The sequence below is a fragment of the Emys orbicularis genome, chromosome 5, assembly GCF_028017835.1.
Source record: "Emys orbicularis isolate rEmyOrb1 chromosome 5, rEmyOrb1.hap1, whole genome shotgun sequence".
In the NCBI taxonomy this organism is placed as follows: Eukaryota; Metazoa; Chordata; order Testudines; family Emydidae; genus Emys; species Emys orbicularis.
In genome coordinates, this window is record NC_088687.1 from 11,542,622 (window position 1) to 11,567,028 (window position 24,407).

The 24,407-nt window shown below is 43.5% G+C and overlaps 1 protein-coding gene across 1 annotated transcript in view; it reads left to right on the forward strand.

Moving 5' to 3' along the window:
* The first annotated feature begins 292 nt into the window (after positions 1 to 292).
* CDKL2 (cyclin dependent kinase like 2) overlaps positions 293 to 24,407 on the forward strand; it is a 31,591-nt gene continuing 7,476 nt past the window's right edge. The window contains exons 1-7 of the mRNA XM_065405266.1: positions 293 to 475; positions 10,876 to 11,070; positions 12,047 to 12,225; positions 13,164 to 13,276; positions 15,448 to 15,587; positions 17,263 to 17,351; positions 20,237 to 20,366. Of these exons, the coding sequence (XP_065261338.1) occupies positions 308 to 475; positions 10,876 to 11,070; positions 12,047 to 12,225; positions 13,164 to 13,276; positions 15,448 to 15,587; positions 17,263 to 17,351; positions 20,237 to 20,366 (1,014 nt within the window). The 5' untranslated portion in view covers positions 293 to 307. The remainder of the gene's footprint in view (positions 476 to 10,875; positions 11,071 to 12,046; positions 12,226 to 13,163; positions 13,277 to 15,447; positions 15,588 to 17,262; positions 17,352 to 20,236; positions 20,367 to 24,407) is intronic.

The following is a 24,407-nucleotide window of genomic DNA, read 5'->3' on the forward strand; positions in this document are numbered from 1 at the left end:
CTTCAGTCCAGGCTACTGACCTTGTCCTTTTGTTTCCATTAAAAAAATGTGCTGAGACATCTCAAACAATACAAACACTCATCCTGCTATGTTGTTTTTTATCTACTGTCTCTCATAAGGACTCCTGGGAGGTCACAGAGCACAACTTGGGAAGGTTATGATTAAGTATGTGTGATGGTGGGGGCCGGGGGAGACTCATAGTAGTAAAAGCTGTGGAGAATTTGTCAGAAATGTAGACCTTGTGGTTGTGTATGCTTATCCTGGTTTATGGCTTTCAGCACAAAGACACAGCTGTTTCGGAGTTAAAATGGAAAAGTATGAGACCCTTGGGCTAGTTGGAGAAGGAAGCTACGGAATGGTAATGAAGTGTAGAAATAAAGACAATGGAAGGATAGTCGCCATCAAGAAGTTTTTGGAAAGTGAGGATGATAAAATGGTTAAAAAAATTGCCATGCGAGAAATCAAGCTACTCAAGGTGAGTTCAAAGTAACATGCAGACACCGGGTCCATTTTACCCGGTGTGCGCAGCAGTCACTTACAGGAAATACACTTCTATATGAAAGTCCCAGGATTAGTCTAGGAATTTAAGTTTTACAGACGCTGAAACAGTTTGAAGTAAATGGTGGTTTTTGATGCATATTTTGATTGTCATTCTTCTAAGAAAGATAGCTTTATATAAGAGGCACACCATCTATTTAGATAAGTTGTGTTACTGAAAACTTCAGTACAGAAGATTTTTTGGGAAGGTATTACAGTAATATGGTAGCCTCAGCTGCTAGGGTTAAGAAGAAAAGTATATTCTGGTCTTAGATCCTGATTCAGGAAAGCAGTTAACTACGTTCTCTTAAATATTTTCTTGAATGGGGTTGCTTTCCTAAATCAGGGTCTTAGATTGTCACATTTCGCAGCCCTAGACAATTCAAAAATGCAAAAACTACAGTAAAGCTAGTAATGATCCATTATCATCTGTTTATGTTTATGTGTAGAGTATTCATAACTATATATCACTATAATCTTGGACGGCTTTATAAATGTGTATTAGGGAATATTTTTTTTAAACCTTGCTAAACTATGTATTGAGAGATCTTTAATGAGTAGTGTCTTGTCTCTGCATTGAAATTACAGGATGTTTGTGATTTTAGAATTTGAATTACTTTTGAAAAAAATTAAATTTCTAGTGGTAAGTCATTTTATGTTTACATTTAGAATATAGCAACAATCTAGATGAAACAATCTAGGTATGGTCAGCTACTGTTGTTTTTAAAAATACCAATGGTAGATTGATTTGGCAGTTAGCCCAGATCAATTGGGAGTTACTTTTCTGTTTGGTTAGGTGCTGTTCTCAGTTAGTTGGCTGACACTGACTTTGTTAGGAATGTGTTTGTGTGCTCTCTATTCATGAGGGAAGGAGGAAGGGAAATGAGACGCAAATGAAGCTGCAAACTTGATTCCCCCTTGTCTGCCATTAAAGGTGTGCTGCTGGCAGATATTCTCTTCATCTGTCAATTGGAAACATATTAGTATTGTTAGATGACTGGAAGTGGAGCATTGCATGTGACAAATTAAAAAAGGGACTTCTGACAGCAAGAGGTGTACAGGAGCCCAACAGAAGTGTGTGACACTGTACCTAAAACCACAGGAATTGGCAGACCAGTTCAGAGCAGTGATATCTGGATCCTATCTCCAATAACTGCCAGTATGTGATGCTTCGTTGGAAGGTGCAAGAAAACCTGCATCATAGATAATTGTGGAATAATCTACCCAGAGGGGTAAATTTCTTTCCAAGCCCCATCAGTTAGTGGTTGACTTATGCCATGCACTGAGCAGTTTTATAATCCTTAGATTTGTTTGTTCTGTTTAATGCAACTGGATATTCTCTGTTCTCCATACACCTTTCTAATCCTTTTTGAATCCTGCTGTGCTCTTGGACTCAGTGATAGCTTGTGGCCATGAGTTCCATAGACTTATTATACGTTGTGGTTTATTAAAACCATTTTTTATCCGTTTTAGATTTTGTCACTTTCCAGTTTAATTTACTGTCTTCTGTACTATAAGAGGGTAAACAGGACCATCTGATTTACCTTTTCTGTGTCATTCAGTAATTTATATACTTTTTTCACATCCCCTTCCACTCATTTCCTTTCCGAACAAAGATTCCCAGTCTTTTCCATCTCTCCTGATATGGAAGTATTTCCTTGCCTCTAAAAATGTGATTAGCCCCAGTGGTGTGGATTAAAAGAGATGATGTAATCCCTTAGTTACTTGGGATTGGCAGCCAGTACAGAATACAGAGTCTGCCCAGTTCAGAATGTGGGCCATCGCTTTGTGTACTAGCCACAGTTTCCTTGCACTCTACAAGGATAGACCTCGGTACACATCTACCCCAATATAACATGACCCGATATAACACGAATTCGGATATAACGCAGTAAAGCAGTGCTCCGGGGGGGCAGGGCTGCGTGCTCCGGCGGATCAAAGCAAGTTCGATATAACGCGGTTTCACCTATAATGTGGTAAGATTTTTTGGTTCCCGAGGACAGCGTTATATCGGGGTAGAGGTGTACAGGGCATTGCAAAGGATAAAGTATTATCCTGGGTCAGATGGGAACAAACTAAGTCCTGGTATTCCCTTGTCCTCTACCCACTCATAACACCAGACTAAAATGCTCTTCACACTATGTTGTGCAGATTTCCACAATGGGCCCTTCCCTCTGTCTTGTACAATTTTGATCAGCAGTGAAACAGTGTTGTCATTAGGCTTCAGTGTCATCTCCCCTTATTAAATGAAGGGGTACAATTTACACATACTGCAGAGTTTTTGTTTCAGGCTGTCAGCAGATTCAGGCAGATATGGCTTCATCACCTAACCCTGAAAATGTGAAATGAATGTAATCTTCACATCCGTAAGACACAACTATCCTTTAAAAAAGTTCAAATGAAAGCTTAGATGCTGAGCATAAGTTACAACCACTAGGGAAAAGTTCTGGTTCCCCAATCTACTGTGAGGCAAGCCAGTTTGACCCTGGGTTTTATCCAGTCCATTAGCAGTCATGCTGTGTGGTATCAAGTCCCGGGCATACCCCGCTCCCAGGTATCTTAGAAATTAACTTTTGTTCCTGGATGAAAGACAGCTTGGCAAACAGCTTTTTACTATTAATATGCCATGGTCCAGTATATGTAGACAGTCAGTGAAAATACATGTCAGGAGAATTAATCTTGTTACGTTTGCTCCACATGGGTGGAGTCCGGTGTCTTTAACAGCTGTGGAATTTTCTCCAGAATCTAAGCTTTAATTAAAAAACAAAACAAAAAAGCCAAAACCCTCTTTAGCTCTTACGGCTGTGAAGCAAATATTCCTGTCCTAAGCAATGAGTAAACCCATGCTTGAATCTGTAAATAGCCTGAAACTGTAGCTGCAGTGTTACCCGCACACTCTAGGGCCCCCCACCTTTATCCTTCCCTGGGCTCAAGGCGTAACCTCGTTAATTTAGGCACCGCCACCCTTACCCAGTTCCTAGGGCTCAGGGTGTAATCTTCTGTGGGTTTGCGGGGCCTTTTACCAGTGAAAGAGCCTTACACAATAATATCCTTAACCTCTATTAACAATCACCATAACAGAATGCACATGCTAAGAATGCAATGCTCCCCACTCCCAATAAGGCAGACATACTTTTCTTGATGGCTAGTCAAGATTAGATTGTCTGGGGCTCTGGCTTCTGCCTGGTATGGTTGCCAGGGTATTGAGGTCTGGCAGCTCTGATCTTGGGCTGTGTCCTGGACTTAGCTTCCAAAGAACTTCCTTTTGGACCCCATATAGTTAAAACTTGGGTCCTGCTTAGCTATATCTTAACCAATCATTTTAAACTGAAGTACTACAAGACAGTATTTTTCACCAATCCTAGCCTACTATGAAACAATTCTTTAACCAATCAGACCCCAGCACCTTAGTTGATTTAAATCTTGCAAAATTAGTTATGCAAGAATCAGACAGAAACCATACAGATAAACAATAGAGAAGTAGGGACCCTAAAGGCAAAACAATAAAGAAGTATAGATTTCACAATCACAAATGTTAAGTGACTCCTTGCCAGACAGAATGCTGTCAAACAAAGTTTTCTTTAAACATCTTACGATCTGTTTCTTTATCTGGTGCTGGTGGGAACTATTAGGATAGGAGTGCCTTCTTAACAGCCTGATAGGACAATTTAGATGGAATGTGAGGCTGTGATTCTTTGCTTCTTAGCTCATGGCTGCTGCTGTCCAACTGCGGCTGCTGCTGATTACTGCAGAAAAAGGCCTCAGACCTTACAGTAGGATAGGTGTGAATTGTGCCTCTTCGTTTCAAGTGGTGTTGATTCTGAAACCTAATAATGACAAATTAAATATGAACATGAACTATTTTACTGCTGATCATTTTCGCAGGAACACTCAGCTAATGTGCTTACCTCTCTTTGTCGGGGGTGTGGCACTTTAGGATCCCTGGCTGCTGTCATGGGTGTCTGGGGTGGCAAGGCAGCTCATGCTTCCTTTTCCACAGATACGAAGTCACTTTCCCCCTTCCCTGCAAGGAGGTGAGACCCCTGAGGTGCCTCTCCTCCCCAATACCTACATTCTGCACCTCCTGGGGACCAGAAACTCTAACCACCTCCCACAACTTTTCAGCTGCCCTCCTCTCAGATACCCTGAACTCCCGCTTTCTCCTGACAGCTCCCACTGTGCGTTTAGCTGTTGTTGATGTACTGTTCTTTGGTACCACGAAAACCTGGTGATGGGATACCATACATACAATATCTTATTATGAATACTATGCTGGGAATACTATGCTGATTGAATGAGTCACTTTCAGAGTGAATTTTATAAAAGCCTCGGTGTTTGAAAATGCCAGGAATATTGGCACAGCTGAGTAGGACAGAAGCCTGTATATCCATGATGTGGAATTTTAGGCCCAGTTTTCCAGAGTCCATAGGACTTATCCAGCAGTCAATTAGCAGGCATCTGATCTTAGGGAACGTGTGTTCAGTTTGTTATTAAAAGTAACCCAGCACTTGGCTAGGCAAAATAGACTTAATTCCACTCCTTCTTCTGTAAAATGCTGCTTAACTGAATTGATTGATTTTTGCTGTGTATGGCAGACCTAGTAAAAATAAATTCCTCTCCATAAGTTACAACAAATCTGTCCTGTTTAACAGCCTATTGACTCAATAAAGCAGCTCACCCAGTTACAAGACTGATGAGTAGATTTAAAGTGACGTGAAATACTGAATAAAGAGTGAACAGTGCTATTCCCAGCATTTCATCTTTATTTGATCGGGTTCTTTTACTTTGTTGTTCAAAAAAAGAACAGGAGTACTTGTGGCACCTTAGAGACTAACAAATTTATTAGAGCATAAGCTTTCGTGGGCTACAGCCCACTTCTTCGGATGCAGAAGTGGGCTGTAGCCCACGAAAGCTTATGCTCTAATAAATTTGTTAGTCTCTAAGGTGCCACAAGTACTCCTGTTCTTTTTGCGGATACAGACTAACATGGCTGCTACTCTGAAATTTGTTGTTCAAGTTCTTTATTAGTTGACTGGGCTTTAGAATTCCATGCCTGTTGTCTAGTATCAGAGGGGTAGCCGTGTTAGTCTGAATCTGTAAAAAGCAACAGAGGGTCCTGTGGCACCTTTAAGACTAACAGAAGTATTGGGAGCATAAGCTTTCGTGGGTAAGAACCTCACTTCTTCAGATGCAAGTAATGGAAATCTCCAGAGGCAGGTATAAATCAGTATGGAGATAACGAGGTTAGTTCAGTCAGGGAGGGTGAGGTGCTCTGCTAGCAGTTGAGGTGTGAACACCAAGGGAGGAGAAACTGCTTCTGTAGTTGGATAGCCATTCACAGTCTTTGTTTAATCCTGATCTGATGGTGTCAAATTTGCAAATGAACTGGAGCTCAGCAGTTTCTCTTTGGAGTCTGGTCCTGAAGTTTTTTTGCTGTAAGATGGCTACCTTTACATCTGCTATTGTGTGTCCAGGGAGGTTGAAGTGTTCTCCTACAGGTTTTTGTATATTGCCATTCCTGATATCTGACTTGTGTCCATTTATCCTCTTGCGTAGTGACTGTCCAGTTTGGCCAATGTACATAGCAGAGGGGCATTGCTGGCACATGATGGCATATATAACATTGGTGGACGTGCAGGTGAATGAGCCGGTGATGTTGTAGCTGATCTGGTTAGGTCCTGTGATGGTGTTGCTGGTGTAGATATGTGGGCAGAGTTGGCATCGAGGTTTGTTGCATGGGTTGGTTCCTGAGTTAGAGTTGTTATGGTGCGGTGCGTGGTTGCTGGTGAGAATATGCTTAAGGTTGGCGGGTTGTCTGTGGGCGAGGACTGGCCTGCCTCCCAAGGTCTGTGAAAGTGAGGGATCATTGTCCAGGATGGGTTGTAGATCACTGATGATGCGTTGGAGAGGTTTAAGCTGAGGACTGTAGGTGATGGCCAGTGGAGTTCTATTGGTTTCTTTTTGGGGCCTGTCTTGTAGCAGGAGGCTTCTGGGTACACGTCTGGCTCTGTTGATTTGTTTCTTTATTTCCTTGTGTGGGTATCGTAGTTTTGAGAATGCTTGGTGAAGATCTTGTAGGTGTTGGTCTCTGTCTGAGGGGTTGGAGCAGATGCGATTGTACCTCTGTCAAGGCTGTATCCCCACTTTGAACTTTAGGGTACAAGTGTGGGGGCCTGCATGAAGACTTCTAAGCTTAACTACCAGCTTAGATCTGGTCCGCTGCCACCATCCCAAAGCTAATTCCCTTCCCTGGGTAGCTTTGAGAGACATTCACCAATTCCCTGGTGAATACAGTTCCAACCCCCCTGGGATCTTAAAACAAGGAGAAATTAACCATCCCCCCTCCTTCCTTTCACCAACTCCTGGTGAATACAGTTCCAACCCCCCTGGGATCTTAAAACAAGGAGAAATTAACCATCCCCCCTCCTTCCTTTCACCAACTCCTGGTGAATACAGATCCAACCCCCTTGGATCTAAAAACAAGGAAAAATCAATCAGGTTCTTAAAAAGAAGGCTTTTAATTAAAGAAAAAGGTAAAAATCATCTCTGTAAAATTCAGTATGGAAAATAACTTTACAGGGTAATCGAACTTAAAGAGCTCAGAGGACCCCCCTCTAGTCTCAGGTTCAAAGTACAGCAAACAAAGATAAACACTCTAGTAAAAGGTACATTTACAAGTTGAGAAAACAAAGTAATACTAAGACGCCTTGCCTGGCTTTTTACTTACAAGTTTGAAATATGAGAGACTTGTTTAGAAAGATGGGGAGAACCTGGATTGATGTCTGGTCCCTCTCAGTCCCAAGAGCGAACGACCCCTTAAACAAAGAGCACACACAAAAGCCTTTCCCCCCCCCAAGATTTGAAAGTATCTTGTCCCCTTATTGGTCCTTTGGGTCAGGTGTCAGCCAGGTTACCCGAGCTTCTTAACCCTTTACAGGTAAAAGGATTTTGGAGTCTCTGGCCAGGAGGGATTTTATAGTACTGTACACAGGAGAGCTGTTACCCTTCCCTTTATAGTTATGACAACCTCAGTGCTTGGCTGTAGACGATGGATCGTGTGGTGTGTCCGGGGTGGAAGCTGGAGGCATGAAGGTAGGCGTAGTGGTCGGTGGGTTTTCGGTATAGGGTGGTGGTAACGTGGCCATTGCTTATTTGTACGGTGGTGTCTAGGAAGTGGACCTCCCGTGTAGATTGGTCCAGGCTGAGGTTGATGGTGGGGTGGAAGCTGTTGAAATCATGGTGGAATTCTTCCAGCGTCTCCTTCCCATGGGTCCAGATGATGAAGATGTCATCAATGTAGCGTAGGTAGAGAAGGGGCGTGAGTGGACAAGAGCTGAGGAAGCGTTGTTCCAGTCAGCCTGTTGTGTCTGTCTAATGCAGGGTTTGTCACCGTGTCATCTAAGTACCAAGTGCACAGTTCCAAAGTCGGAGAGAATTCCCCCTGCTGTGTGGTCCTTCTGCACCTTCTGGGGTGGGCTATAGTCATGAGCTGGTCCTAAATCTCATTCCATCCGTTCAGCCCAGCCTCACTTCAGTACAACCTCAGCTGTTCTCGAATGAGATTTCCCCTTCTGGGCCCATCCGGTACATTCCCCTTTAATCCATAAAGAGCCAGAAGGAGTTGTTTCCCAGCAAAATAGCTAATAGGACTGGAGTATTACAGGATATTTTGCTTATGTTCCTGCATTCTTGCATTTGCATATACAACTTCCACTGTTGTTTTGGTAAGTGACAATGTCAAGCATTATACTTCAGAGGTCACTTTCTGCATGATTGCAGGGTGGTGCTGTTCAGATGGACTGTTAGGCTCAGCCTGCACACGGTTTTTGTACTAGTGTCACTATGGTGGTTTTTTATTGATACAGTATATACGGTACAGCCCCTAGTGTTGGCACAGTTAAGATGGTATGAAGGTGCATTATACTGGTCTAGGGTATTCCCCTTCCCCAACAGGAATAAACTGTGCCAGCCTAAGGCCTCGTCTGCACTATAAAGTCTTGTCGGCGTAGCTATGCTGGCTAGGAGTGGGGTGGGGGGGGGGGGGGAGGGGATCTCCCTCCCTCCAGCAGACACAGCTATGCTGGCAAACCCCTCAGTGTAGACACAACTATGCCAACAGAAGAGTGCTTGTATCAGCTTAGCTAATGTCGTTAGGACAGGTGCTGTAGATATGCCAGTTTACGCTGAGTCTATGCTAGGGGGCTCTGCCCGCGTAGCTATTTCAGCCAAGACTGTAGTGCAGACAAGCCCTAAGCCCGTTTATACTAGTGTAACAGCATCCACATTAGAGGGATTGTACCACTTTAAGTATGCTGGTATAATTGAAGCGGTATGACTTGTGTGTAGACAAGGCCTTAGATACTGTGAGTTTTGGGGTTGGTGTTCATACGGTAGCTTCCAAATACAACACTTTGAAAATGTCTTGTATGATTTCTTGAGTACTTTTCAGAAATATTACCAACTGCAACATGGATTACAACTCTCTTTTTAGCAGTGTGGGTTTTGTTTTGTTGCCTCTACAGATAAGCTAATAATACAAATGTAAAACGCTCTTGAGTTGGACTTTTCTCTTGTTAGACTATGGCGGTAAAATGAGTAGAAAACACACCTCCATGGCTTCATTTGCAGTTTTGACTTACCCTTTTTCTAAACCATCATTTTTAAAAAAAATCTCAAAGGTGCCTCCCTCTCTTTGGTATGTTACTGTTTAACCTGACTGTGCCAGATAAACAGGTTTCATTAAACTATGTCTTAACAGAATTTTAGAGAAGAATGCTGAAGTTTGAACTCTCCATTTGTATGTTTAGTTTAAAGGTATTGCAGCACTATTATTATTTGTTGTAAATATTTACATTATGGGAATGCCCAATGACCCCAGTCAGGATTGGAGCCCCATTGTTCCAGGCCACGTAAAGTCACAGAGAAGAAAGTATCCTGGCTGCAGAGGGTTTACAGTCTAAAAACACGTGCAGCCAAAGGGTAAGGTATGGAGTTAACACTTACAAGCACATGAGTATGGTGGTGAATTGGCACAGCTCTGTAAGTTGCATTATTATAGACAAGATTTTTGTAATTGCGAGTGGAGAGGGGAATAGGAAAAGGAATGGAAGAGAAGAATTGTATGGTTTTTGGCAGCACATTACTCTTTCCTGCAACAGGTGGAGAAGATAAAGGTGAAGAATTTTAACCGTGTAGGCCCTTCCCTCAGATACAAGTACTTGCCTTCAGCGGTTCCTCTAACGGAGCTGCTGCAATACACCAGAAGCATCCCTGGAAGACTCTGTTCCTGTAGAACTGGCAGGGATGGGTGATTGTGAACAGCTGGGGCTTGTATTTGCTAGATTGTGTTAGAACATGACTTTGAGGAGCCGGGCTAACCAAGACAATGTTGGACATGACAGGAACAAGCTGTGTTTAACATTGTGTTAACTGTTCGTGGGTAATACTGTGGGTCTGGTAAGGTTTGTTCCTGGCCAGCTGAGTTAAGGTTAAATATGACTGCCCCTGTCTACCCTGAGCGGAAAGTTGTGCTTGGCAGCATGTTATTTACTGTAATGCCTTGAGGATGTGATCTAACGTGACTGAATTTTCTAGTAAAAACTAGCCCCCTTGTCATCTATGCTAGAGGACTTCTTGGGGTTCTGGTTTGCCCCTACAGGGGCAGAAATCCTTCCCATGGACAGGTCTGTGCAGGATTTTATTGTTAGGGTTATATCCTGACCCAAACACTTAAGCCCATACTTAACTTTACACACTGCGAATAACCCCTTTAATTTAAGTGCATGCTTCTGTTTATGCACTCACTGAAGTCTTTGCAGGATTGGGGCCCAACTTAATACTGGTCACCTTCACAGGGCAAGGACTCATGAACTGTAGAGATCTAAATCCAGTTGCTGTGAACTATCTACCAAAGAGCGGAGGTGGGCTTTGAAAATTCCCTTTATGAATACAATCATGAGATTGCCAGTGTCAGTTTTTCTATTGTAAACTAAATATGGATGTGTATTTACTCAGTTGCTTTTTCTGACTATGGTAAAATGTGTACATGTGCCTCTTCGACTTATGAAATTAAAGTTATTTTCTCTGGAGAAGCATCTGGCACTGGCCACTGTCAGAGACAGGATATTGGCCTAAATGGACCATTGGATTGACCCAGTGTGGCCGTTCTCAGGAGACCCTCGGGACCCAATTTTAAATATAAATCAGCATGAGTGTCATGTCAAAGACGAGAGGGTGTTTGGGATACCAGGTGTATTGCAGTTAAATTTTCGGGCTCTAGATCTCTTATGCTGGTAAATGCTGATATGTTCTCCTAAAGTATTTATTGTTATATAACAGCAACTTCGACATGAAAATCTGGTGAACCTGCTGGAAGTGTGTAAGAAGAAGAAACGATGGTATCTGGTGTTCGAATTTGTGGATCACACACTCCTCGACGACCTTGAGCTGTTTCCACATGGACTAGATTACAATAGAGTTCGGAAATATTTATTTCAGATTATAAAAGGAATAGGATTTTGTCACAGTCACAATGTAAGTAGATTGATGAGGTTAACTTTGCATTTAAGAAAACAACAACTTGAATGGATGAGTAGCTGCTAAGGTACCTATTTTAAGTAAAGCTTCAACTAGAAAGAAATATGTTAAGTATGCAAATGTTAATAGTGACAGTATTTCATAGTCCCAGAGTGACTCTGACCCAAGGTCCATCCAGTCCTCTAGCCTGTCTCTGATGGTGGCCAGCACCAACTGTTTCAGAGGAAGATGTAAGAACTCTGTAGTAGGCAGATGTGGGATAATCTGTCCTTCACATAGGTCTCATCCTGGTCTCCAATGGTTAGAGATTTATTTAAGCCCTGAAGTATGAGGTTTAATAGCTCTTAAATTTTTGTTGTTGTTGTTAATTTTGATTCTGGATATTCATGATGTTTCTTTAAATATTCATTTTTTAAAAATTTTGTTAAATTGTTGGATTCAACTTCCTGTGACAATAAGTTCCTCCGTTTAATCTCACATTGTGTGAAGAAGCATTTTCTTGTATATTTGGGAAATCAATATTGTTTTAGTGCATAGAAATTCTTTACTTTCAGCTGCATGATAAACCCAAAGCATTGAGATGTCTCAGCACAACACTTGACCATTTATTTAAAGAATAAAAGTTGTAAGGGCAGATTTTCAAAATCAGGCACATAAATTGTGCCTGCAAAGTATCTGTGCTAGGTAACTTCATGTGCAAAGGACACACTCCCATGCACAAAATGATAATTTGTATGCAAAATGGGTGTTTGTGCACCCACATGCATGTTTTGGCACGTGCTTTGTGCACGGATTGTGTATGCATGAACGTCTTTTGAAGACTCAGCTTTGGTATCCACTGTGCAAGTGAAAGCTTAGTTTTTACATACATACAATGGCACTAGATTTTTTGGTGGGTCGGTCTACAGAATGTAAATTCTCGTGATAGAGAAACAGGAAATGCTTCAATTATACTTTTTGCTTCTCTTGTTAGATAATACACAGAGACATTAAACCGGAAAATATATTGGTCTCCCAATCAGGAGTTGTAAAACTCTGTGATTTTGGATTCGCTCGTTCTCTGGCAGCCCCTGGTGAAGCTTACACTGACTATGTGGCAACGCGATGGTACAGAGCTCCAGAACTGTTGGTTGGCGATACCAAGTATGGCAAGTAAGAAAATGGGCAGAAGAGATTGCCGAGGGTTTTCCCTGCTTTGCAGACAAATTATAAGAAGGCTTTTCCACCATAACTATAATAACACAACAACTCCCCTTCCGAAACAACCTCCACCCCCCAGTACAGTTTCTATAACACACAAAGATAGAAGAGCCAGAGACTCATTAAAGTCCCCTAGGGGCCTCCCTATTGCCAATCTGTTTTACATGGAAGCTGCTTGGGTACTGTGGTGATGGGCGAAGGCAGTGGAAACTCCTGAGATGGATGGATAGATCCTTCCTATCCTCTTCAGACAGAAAGAGGCTAACAGCATTGTGGATTCTGAAGGCTGCAGGTTGTATAGTGGAGGAGAATGCTAATTAGATGGGTGGCAGGCTCCTCAGAACTTGGACAGATATGTGTGGGGCCCTGACGGGAGGTGTGTGGAATTAATGGGATTTCTTTGCATTGAGGATCAATCCTGTAGACTTGGTCAATACTCCCATGGACTTCAGTGGGCGAAATCCTGGTTTGGTCCCTTTACAAAAATGAATGTACATATTATCTCTTTATAGAACCTTAAATCCACCTTCAGCAAATAAATCTTAAAAACAAATCCCTCCTTAGGAAAGAGCTTCTCAGCTTCTGCCTCATTAATAAGGGGAAAAATACTACAGTGTGTTGTGTTACATGAGGGTGGGTGGTATCATTTGTGAACTAAGGTTTTGATTAAACAGATCTTCACTTTTTTTATGCGTGGTTAAAACTGAAAACAGTCATCTTGCCACATGCCAAAACCATGCGCTGTCCTGAGCAGTGCTGCGTCAGGCCATGCAGCCTGCAGTGACCTTCTGGGCAATGAACACCGGCAACTTTGGGCTCAGATGTAAGAAGGAAACTACCCTGAGATGGTTTTGCCGGAGCTGGTTTCAGTCTCGGTGCTTTTCTTTCAGGGCTGTGGATGTGTGGGCCATTGGCTGTCTGGTCACAGAAATGCTTACAGGAGAGCCCCTGTTTCCTGGGGACTCGGACATTGACCAGCTGTACCATATCATGAAATGTCTGGGTAAGAACATGTCAGCTTTTTTCTGTGTTTAATTGGCAAAGACTTATGGTACGTCATCGCAATGAAAAAAGGGCGGCACTGGGAGTAGTGTAAGCAAACGCTGTGCAAACAGTCTTGCCAAAGCCCCTGATTCTTGCCTTAATGCCCTCATGCTGTTTCAGTCGGGGGGAGGGGGAGGAAGAGAGTTGGTAAAGACGGATGATTGGGCCAAAACAGGGTGTTTTTTGTCAAGTGGACAAATATCCTTTCGGGCTTTGGTGAAGACCCCCAGATGTATGTCATTTCACCTCTTGCCTCCTAGGCTGGAACGTGAATATTTTTTGTTAATGATTACAGCACTGTAAGATTTGAAAATACCACAATCTGTCCTCTGCTGTGTCTGACTGTGACTGGTTAGAAGCAAGCTGGTCTTAGGTTATTAGCAGCCAAAGGTTATGCCACGTAGATGTGGCCATGTCCGCATCTGATAGGAAAGGAAGCAGCTTCGTTGCCAAGGGAATATTTAAAATAATTCTCTAGGCTACCACAGCCATCTGGCTAGCCAGAAGCTGCCAGGTTCCTAACGGCACCCCTAGACTGCAGACTTCAGTAGCCAAAGTGCCCTCAGTTAAAGGGACAGATAGTGCATCTGCTGTCTCCTTGAGTTTTCCCCCCCATCCCACTGTCCTCACCTCTATTGTATCCGGACTGAGCCTCAGCTAGCGTGCACTCATCTAAGCCACAGACCTTGGCCAGACACTGCGGAAGCCAAAAGACCACAAGTTGGAGCTGGCGAAAGGAAGAACTCGGTCAGAATGCTGCAGGCACCCCAGGGGGTCTCCCTAGTGGCCTTACGTACGGTACCCCCTGAACAGGAAGGGTGAGAGTGGAACCCTGACGTGCCCCCTGCAAGAGAGTTTTCAGCAGAGGAGCACGCCCCTGATGCTGCTGGCTGGGTTCTTTCAGAGAAACCCATGGCACGCCTGCACCTTGAGTACTGCATGGAGTTCTGGTCACCCCATCTCAAAAACATATGTATTCGAACTGGGAAAGGTAGAGAGATGGACAACAAAAATGATTAGGGCATGGCACAGATTCCATATGAGGAGAGATTAAAAAGACTGGGACTGTTCACCTTAGAAAAGAGATGACTAAGAGGGGATATGGTAAAATCAGGAGTGGTGTCAAGAAAGTGAATAGGGAAGTGTTCTTTACCCCTTCACATAACACATGAACCAGGGGTCATCCAATGAGATTAATAGGCAACATGTTTAAAACAAACAAAAGGAAGTACTTCTTCACACAACGCACAGTCAACCTGTGGAACTCCTTGCCAGGGGATGTTTGGAAGGCCAAAAGTATAACTGGGTGAGTAAAAAACAAAACAAAAACAACTCGATGAGTTCATGGAGGATAGGCCTATCAATGGTTATTAGCCAAAGTGGCCAGGGGCACAACCCCATGCTCTGGGTGTCCCTAAGCCAGGCCTCCAACGGCCAGAAGTCAGAACTGGATGGTGGAGATGAATCACTTGATGATTGCCCTGTTCTCTTCATTTCTTCTGAAGCATCTGGCACCAGCCACTGTCAGAAGACAGGATGCAAGGCGAGATGACCATTGGTCTGACACACCATGGCTGTTCTTATGTTCTTAGAAGCAGTAACGGTCACTCCAGTTAAACTGCCCATTCCTGCCAAGGTCCATAGCGGAACTCCCGGCATCACAGGCAGTGGCTAGAGCTAAATGAATCATGACTTGTGAGAAGTGATGACTGGGGTGCTGGCGCAGCAGCATTTTAAGAACATTAATTTCTTTATAGGCTGTAAAAGGGAGGGGGTCTCTTTTAGCTTGAAAATGGAGCCACAGTTAATTTTGCTTGTAAAAGGGAAGAGAGACCCCGCAAAGGCATCACTGAAGGGTCTCAGTCTCTAAGGTTAGTCTGGGCCAGGTTGAGCGATAGAATTTTCTCAGCCAAGAAAAGCCTTTTCATATTGGCTGCCTTTGAGGTTCTAGATCCAAAATGTCTGATAGGATAATGAACCACAGTGAGACCGCTGAGAGCTTTAGCTAGCGTAAGGACAGTGGTAATGTTTACTGGCACTGACATCTACAATCAAGCAGAGGGCTACAGTCTGTGCTAAGCTTTCTGTATGCATTGGTGATACCATAACTATATAACCTATCCATTCCAGGCAACTTAACTCCACGCCATCAAGAGCTGTTCTATAAAAATCCACTCTTTGCTGGAGTGAGGTTGCCAGAGGTCAAGGAGGCCGAACCTTTTGAAAGACGGTATCCCAAGCTCTCTGCGGCAGTGTTGGATTTAGCCAAGGTAATTAATTCGTTTGGAAATGCCTTGGTCTTCTGTTTTCTCCTTCTGTCCGTCTTCCCTTTGCTCTTAAGGTTCTGTGATTTAGATTGTGGGGAAGAGGGATCAAAAATGCAAGGGAGAGGCTGCGTTTCTGGCTTTCTGTCAGTTCCCAGTCTAATTAACCATTAGCTGGGTTGGCAGTAGAAAAAAACATGGTGCGCAGCCCTCTTCCTTTAAACAAAACGCTGCTGCTGCTGCTTCTAGTATTTAGTGTGTCCTCATCCCCTTGTCTGTGCTTTCTGCTTCCACCTTTGGCTGTTGTCCTTACCCTGGGTCAACTGGGTCCTGACCCCCTTTGTGTCACCCCACTCAGGGGCATCATTTGCCAGGGGGACAGTTGCCCCCCGGAGACTTTTCATAGATCTATTTTCTCCACTGCCCTGTGTCCCCTGCACTTCGGATAGGCTCTGTGAGCTGTGCCACTGGCAGAGGGAGGATAGGCTCTCTCTTGTTGCCTGCTACCTCATTGGCTGAATGGGGATGGAGCTGAGGCCCCCCCAACTTGTGGGGTTGGTGATGGGTGGGGAAGGAGGCTCTGAGCTGCTCTCCTTCCTGCCTGGATCCATGGCCACTGAGCACAGGGAGCAGGAGCTGTGGTCCCCGCTCCGCATGCTTTGTTCCCCTCTCACGTCGAGCAGCTGCGAGGGTGGTGGTGGTGGGAAGTAGGGTCTAGTCTGGCTAGTGATCTGGAGACCCCATAGGCACCAAAATGGCTAGGGGCGGCCCTGTCTGCCAGACTCTTAAGCGGTGGGTTGGGCACAGAGCGGGACAGGTAACACATGCTGACCAGTGTGTTACAGATGCAAAATCCTAGCAAGGAGCAGTTAAAACACCCCTTCTCTGTGGTATGTGATTTTATATTGTGTGGCCACGTGGAGAGCAACTTTCTCTCCCTATAGCTAGCTGCATTCAGCATGCATAGTCTACGAGCCAGAGAGCCACTTCCCAGTAACTCTGAAGTCGGTAGCTTTCCTTGTAAAGAACGCGAGCAAGTAGGTCTCTCATTTGATGGTGGGAAGGAGTAGACAGGAGTCTGCCCTTCATCTTCCTCCCCAGAATTTTCTGCCTCTGTTACAATGGCAATTAGCCTCTAGAAAACCCTCAATTTTGCCTTAGCTGCTTTAGATTTTTAGTTTTGGGAAAATATGTATTGAACATTGCTGCTGCTACTGTGTGTGTGTGTGTGTGTGTGTGTGTGTGTGTGTGTAATACTATAATTTTGTTGGCCAAATAAAATAACACTTTGAACACAACTTATTTGGTTTCTAATGCTTAACATTGTCCATGCTGTAAAATCCCAACCAAAACATTAAAATAATCAAAATGAGAGAGATGGTTACAATTGAGGAGAAAGCAGATTGATGTCTGTCAGTGAAAGGCAGCAATTCCATATGGATGGAGTTTCCAGGTGTCATTGACTAAAATAGATGCAGCAAGCAAACATTGTTAAATTCCTCCAGTTTGTCCTCCCTGGTTTCATCCCTTAATCACACTGTAGCAGTGTTTTCTTCTATAACTTTGGACCTTGTTTATTTGTTTTCTTACTGTCTCTTTAGTGACTTTTATTTAGACATAGCAAAGATTTTGCATTTGATGCTACTGCAGTTGCCTACCAAAATTTACCTGGGTCTTTTAGAAATGCTTGCAGGTCGATCCGGACAAAAGGCCATCCTGTGCTGAGCTACTGCAGTGCGATTTCTTTAACAAAGATGGATTTGCGGAAAGGTACGTTGTCTGTTGGCTTCTTGGTCAAAATGGCCGTGTGAGAGAAGGAAATAATGCCACTGAGCTGTGTGAGGTTCCGTGCTGAGTTTGCAGGGCTGGCAGTTAGAAAAAAGCACAAGACTTTACTTGTACACTGAGCACATTTGATATGGAAAATGCCAAACAGTAAACATGGAGCCCTGAACAGTGCCATTTTTACCTAGTCCTTTTGCAGAGTAGAACTGCACTTTCGGATAAAGAGCAGCCTTCAGTGTGGTTAGCATTACATGAGTGTAGTACTTGCTGCATGTTTAGCAGAAAAAAGAAAATTAGTGTGCCCAGGGAAAGTTAGAGAATTGCCTATAAAAATATTCATCGAGTTATTGCCATAAAATGCACAGAAAACGTATTCAAAATAGGGGTGTGAATTATTTGGCCAGGTTTGTTCCGTTTTTCTCAACAAAATTTGAGTAATTCTCGATCAGGGGGTCTCAAACTTCACTGCCCTGCGACCCCCTTCTGACAACAAAAATTACTACATGTCCCTAGGAGGGGGCACTGAAGCCTGAGCCTACTGGAGCCCGGCCACCCTGGGTGGGGGGGCCAAAGTCTGAGCCCCTCTGCCCTAGGCAGGGGGAGGGGGCAACGCCGAAACCCAAGGGCTTCAGCTCCACGTGGGGGGGCCTGTAACCTGACCTTGATCTTCGGCTTCAGCCCAGGGCGGTGGGGCTCGGGCATCGGCCCCACGCAATGGTGCTTGGGCTTGGGCCCCAGGCCCCAGCAAGTCTAATGCCAGCCCTGGCGACCCCATTAAAGCAGGGTCGTGACCCACTTTGGGGTCCCAACCCACAGTTTGAAAACCACTGTTCTAGATGATTAAATCATAAAACACAATTATACTTAACTTTATCTAAGTCTGGCAAAATACTGTAATCCTAGTAAGTCAGATCCTGAGTGGCTTATTTAAGTAGTACAGTATCAACACCATGTGGTTGCATATACAGCGTATTCCACAGTCCATTAAAATCAATGGAATGCTCCCATTGTTTTTAGTGGGTTTTGGTTCAGGCCCATATACGCTTGTTACATTGAGTCTTGTGTTACTTGCTAAGTAGCAAACTAATGTGAATAAGGATCGCTGATAAGGATCGACACCAGTTTATATGCTTGAAGTCTTGTGCAGGCAGGTGCTAAAATGGGGGACACAAAGGATATTCCCTAATTTCTGATGCAGAAATTATGTGCATTCTTTTTTCCAAGTGACCTCTTCTCTAAAATACCAGGAGAGAGTACGACCAGTTTCACAGAAGCATTTAATCCCGCTCCTATTAAAGTGAAGGACATAAATCCACACCGTGTAGAGGTCAAAGCATAGGGGTTTATTACACACAGCGCTGGCGGAGTGTCACCTTGCTTATTAGGCTCAGAGACACTGTCAATCAATTGATTACAATGGAATATATAGATTTTCCATGGGCGGGGGAAAGTGACGGGGTAGGCAGTTCCACACCCCGGGATAGGTTTTGCAGCAAGACAAGATAGCACAGTAGCCAATGGTTAAAAGGTTACATAATGTCTCCGCCCATGGTCTTAAGTTAGCAAGTTAACATTTAATTAATACTTTGATAAAATGTTATTAGTATAAAATATATATGTTGAATTCTGATTTGGGGTCCATGGGAACGGAGCAACTCCTTTGATTGTTCAACAGATACATTCCTAGGGGTTAAAGCAAAGAAACAGTAAAAGCATATGGAAATAGAGATTGTCTCCTTTATGTCTTAAGGCAGGGCATTGGTCCCTTGGAAGGGAGGTGGAAGGATGCCATATCATTATAGTGACATGTGCCAATATTTCATAAACTCAAGGTTGGATTTGTGGGAAGACTGTTTTCCCTTCAGGAGAAACACAATAGGACAGGGATCCTTTGTTCAATTTGAAACATTGGATGAAACATAATTATTCAGTTATTGCTTCAACATCTGGCATTTCTACTGACCAAGCATATCTTAGCAAAGGCAATGTCATCTTGTTTATTTTGCTTTCTCTTAGCTAATCACTATTAGCTAGGCCTCTGGTCTCTTAACCAAACTCTGGACTTCGGGTCTGAGAAAGAGCTGGCAAATCCATATACCAGGTTGTCATATAACATGCACATGGATTTTAACTCTTCATAAAGTCAATGGCAAAACACCCTTGGCTCCAGTGAGAGCAAGAGCGGGCCCATTGATTGTACAGTGGATGCTACTTAATAGCAATCTTGATGTTAACAACTTTCGGTTCATAACAACATTTTTCTGGGAACCAAACCTTTCCCATTGACTGTAAGTTAGTAGGATTCAGAGACTTGGCACTAGGCATGCTGCTTATTGACAGCTATTTTTGGAAGAAAGGCCCTGGCTGCAGGCAAGTGTGTGGGGCTGCGACCAGGAAAGGCGCATCCCACAAACCTGCCGTTCACTTATTGGCAGCCTTCAGATATATCAGCAACTTTTTGCTGGGAATGGAGAGATTGCGAATAAGCGGAATCCCAAGTAATTCCATCTGTTGTCCCAGAGCACAAGAGCAAGTGTCCTCTTTAATAATGTTTCACTAATATCCATAAATGACACAGACAACATTTTACATTACATCATTAATCGTTGCGTGCAGCAGAGAGAGTCACTGAACTGGAACACAGACGTAATTGCCGTGTATGTTTTGTTAGATGTATATATTCAGGCCACTTGTGAGGCTTTTTAATGGGTAATCCAGTTTGGCCAATTTCTCATTTTAAAAAAATATAATTGTTTGTTTGACTTCTTATTCAAAAGAGACGTAATCTGACTGGGCTTGGGGTGAACACCAAGTTGTGTAGATTTTGTACTAATGGAAGTTGCTTTATTTGTTTTTAATATGGAATATAGATTTGCTCAGGAACTTAGGTTAAAGATTCAGAAAGATGCCAGGGACCATCCTTTGCCAAAAAAATCAAAAATTAGCAAAAAGGACAAAGACGATTCTTTAGGAGAAGAAAGAAAAATGCTTGATATCCAGGTTAGTAGATCTTGTTTTTGTTTTCCATAATAGTATTCATGTAATCTTTTAAAAAATCCACCTGTGTGTGTGCATACGCCCCACTTCTGTAATTACATAGAGAAATGTATAGCTACACCTCTACCCCGATATAACGCGACCCGATATAACACGAATTCGAATATAATGCGGTAAAGCAGTGCTCTGGGGGGGCGGGGCTGCGCACTCAGGCGGATCAAAGCAAGTTCACTATAACACAGTTTCACCTATAATGCGGTAAGATTTGTTTGGCTCCCGAGGACAGCGTTATATCGGGGTAGAGGTGTATTTTTACTTTCCATTATTAAAAAAGCACCTTCTTTCATCACTTTCTGATAAGGCAAGCATAATTCTTGGAAATACGCTTTTGTGACCTAGAGCTGTTGAAATTTTTTTCCAATAAATCTGGTCGATTATCAGAAACAATGTTTTGTGAAACTACAGCTTTTCTTGAAAATGTTAATCTTTTGCAAGTTTTTGACCAACTTTTTTCATTTATCGGTTTTTAGCATTCACTTACCAGGTTTGGTTTTATTTTTCTCCATCGCTACATTTGATTGGTCAACTAAGGTGCATTTGAAAATTTCAGTTATAAAATAGAACAAAAAATTACGCTTTTAAAATCTGTGAAAAATTTGTTTTAAAAAATAATTTTGAATGGTGAAAAACTGGCCAGTTTAATAAACCAGTGAAATGAAAGAGCCTTTGAAATTTTCAGTTATTTTCCCTTACCCCAGCTGTATTTCTTATATCTTGATTTAATCACAGCCGAATGCAAGACAAGGCTACCCTTGTAGGTCAGTCTGAATCTATAGTTGATGCAGAAAATGTTGTGCACCAGCTGGGCAGTGTTAGTCTTAGGCAGTATATTAAACCTGCTCCCTGTCAATTCTGTTGCTGGGTCACATATAGCATACAGGCTGTGATATGAAAAACCCTCAGCTTCATTCTGGGCTATCTGCTGTGGCTGTTGAGATCAGCTGTGCCGGTTGGTGCTGTATCATTTCGCAGGGGTAATTCTCTGGAGACTGGTGACAAGACAGCCTCAGGGGAGGACCTTAGTCAAGATTTTCAAGTGACTGGTGATTTTGGGTGCCTCGGTTCTTGGGTGTCCTACCTGAGACACCTTTAAGGGACGTGATTTTCAGAGCATGGGTTCTCTATAAGGTCTGCATCATTTGGCCCTGCATCAATGTTTGTACATCATTCTTTTCCCCCCATTATATTATTCTCTCCAAATTGTGGTCTGGGTGAGCATCTGCCACTTATTTTGAAAAAAGATCCTTGTGTATAATTTCAAAATTATCCCAAGTGCAAATGCTATAGAAAATTCATGCCATTTGATAATTGTACATTATCCAACTCTTTTATATGTTTTATAGTCTGCAGTTTGGTGTCTATAAATACCATTGCTCATAAGCTTTGTACTCTGAGGCAATCCCAAGGCCTGTAAATTAACATTTTATTCACGAGGAAAAAATGTGGCTAGGATAAAGTCTGATTTAGGTTATTTTAGTTGAGAAACACATCTGTGGATTGCTGATAAAATAAAAGTACATGTGTTTTAATTCAGTTGGTGTTTATTCCAAAGTATTTAAAATGAATGTGCTAAAAAAAGAGAAGTGACTTTCATTTCTGAGCTGCGTTTTATTTCAGTTAATGGTTAAGTTTATGTTTTGCCTTTTTGGTACTTTAAACTTTAAAGGTCTCATAACTGAAAGCTGCACACACATTAATCCCGTTTTATTTGAGACAAGTGCAGAGTTGGTTTAGGAAAGGAATTTTTCTGGATTCATTAACATGCAGTGCAACACTTCTGTTATGTATTATTCCATGTTAAGCGACTTCAAAAGGGAACAGATTAGATGGCAGCTGACTCTTTCAAGGTCAGATGAGAAAAAGCTATGTAGTGCTCAAGCTTTTAAAAATATAACTGGTGCAACAGACATCTCAGGAAAGACTTTATGTAGCCCAATCATTGCTCTTAGTCAGCCAGCGAATGTCCAGCAAACTTACTGGACTAATGGACTGGCTTTCACTTACTGGAAATAGCATCCATCCAGAGAACAGGAAGGGGCTGTGCTGGGTGAAGCATGCTTTTAAAGTACATTTGGATAAGGAATTCCAGAGCTCATGTAAAGCCTCCTGTGCATTATTTCTTTATGTGCAGAAATGTTGGATTTCCTTTTGGCTTCCTTGCTAAGCCCCAGAGGAATCTTTCCTCCTCCTTTTCAGAGGTGGATGGAGTGCTAAACTCTATATAGCAAAATGACTGTCTGGAAGCAGCATCTCCAGATACCAGGGTCTTATTGTAGGTCTAACCCATCACATACACCCTCCTATATTGTGTGTATAATGTTGTACATTTCCCTCCCTCGCCTTTGCACCAGAGAGTATTCAGTGTAGTTCTGTCGGTATTGAGAGAGGTGAGTGCTAGGGACTTGGAATCGGCAAGCCCTGAGCATTAATCCTGCCTCTGATGCAGACTCCATCTGTGGTTGTGAGCAAGTCACTTAAACCATTTTCCTCATTTCCCAGTGGGTAAAATAAGGATGGTACATGGTTACCTACCAACTACGCAGAGCTGTGATGAGGGTTCATTAAAGTGTGTAAATCAACTGACCGTGCACAGCATTATGTTGAATTGTTGCAGATCCCTGCTCCAGATGTAGAGACTTTTGCTGTAAATCCCACGCTAGGGACTGGGATCTGCCTCAGTGACACTTATCTCTGCTCTTGTTCCATTTCTTTGGCAGTAGGTCAGGATATCTCTATTTTTCCTTAGACTTCTCTGGCCTATCTGCCTCTTCAAAGCACCGGTGACTCCAAAAGCCCTTTGCCCATCCTCCTTTCAGCCCTCTCCTGCTCTCAGATGGGTTTCTCCATTGGGCAGCTCTAGTGAGCTGTGCCTTCCAAGAGCATGGGAGGTGTCCTGTTATGCCCATGAGTTGAATAACATGATTAGCCCTCATGCATGGTATCCAGGATTCCTTTTGTCTCAGAGCCTCTGGCAATGAAAAGCTGTAGGTGTCAGGCTAGGATCAGAATAATGGGTTGCAGCTTGTGTTTAAAAAAAAAAAAAAAAAAACCCACCACCAACAAAAAACCCTCTTGTTGCCACCAGCCAGCTAACCTAGCTGTAGTCACGTGCCGTCCCTTAAGGGAAATCACAGTAAACATTTGCTTACCTGTCTCTTAGGTTATGTCAAAACAGGCGTGACAATGTTGCGGCTGAGTAGGCTGATGGTGCTTTCATACCAGAGCCTAGAAATGTGTGTTGCCGAAGCCCCGACTGATGTGGGGTCTCATCCTCCATGATTTAGTCCATCAGCTTTGTATGCCGTCTTCATGGTGCATGTCACTGCACTTTCGGCACATGTTAATTTCAGAAATATTATGCTCCATAACTTAACATCGCCTAGTTACTGGTGTGTTCCATATACCTTGGCCTGCTGGGAAGGGATGCTCAGTTGAGTGAGGAATAGACACTGGCCTGGTCTAGACTTAAAAATTTGATCAACCCAGCTGCGTCACTCAGGGCTGCGAAAAATGCCACCCCCAAAGCGCCATAGTTAGGTTGGCCTAACCCAGGGGTCGGCAACCTACGGCACGCGTGCCAAACACGGCATGCGAGCCGATTTTGAATGGCACGCAGCTCCCTGCCACGGTCCCGGCCCCCAGCCCCACTCAGCCCCCCCGCCCACCGCTCACCACTTCGGGGGCAGGACACAGAAGCTTGGTTCTGCAGCAGCCAAGCTTCCCCCCTCCCCCGCTTCTTCCCCCAGCGTGGTGCTTTCCGGCCCCATCTCCTCTCCGTCCCTGCGCCAATCAGCTGATGGCCCTAGCGAGGGGGAGGAGGAAGAGCGGCAGCGTGCACACAGCTCCGTAGAGGACGCAGAGAGAGGTAGGGATGGAGCCTGGGGGAAGGGGGTGGAACAGGGCATATCCCTTCCAGCCCCCTGCCATGAGCCGCTCAGGGCAGGGGGCTGGGAGCACCCCCATGAGCCGAGCACCCCAGCCTTC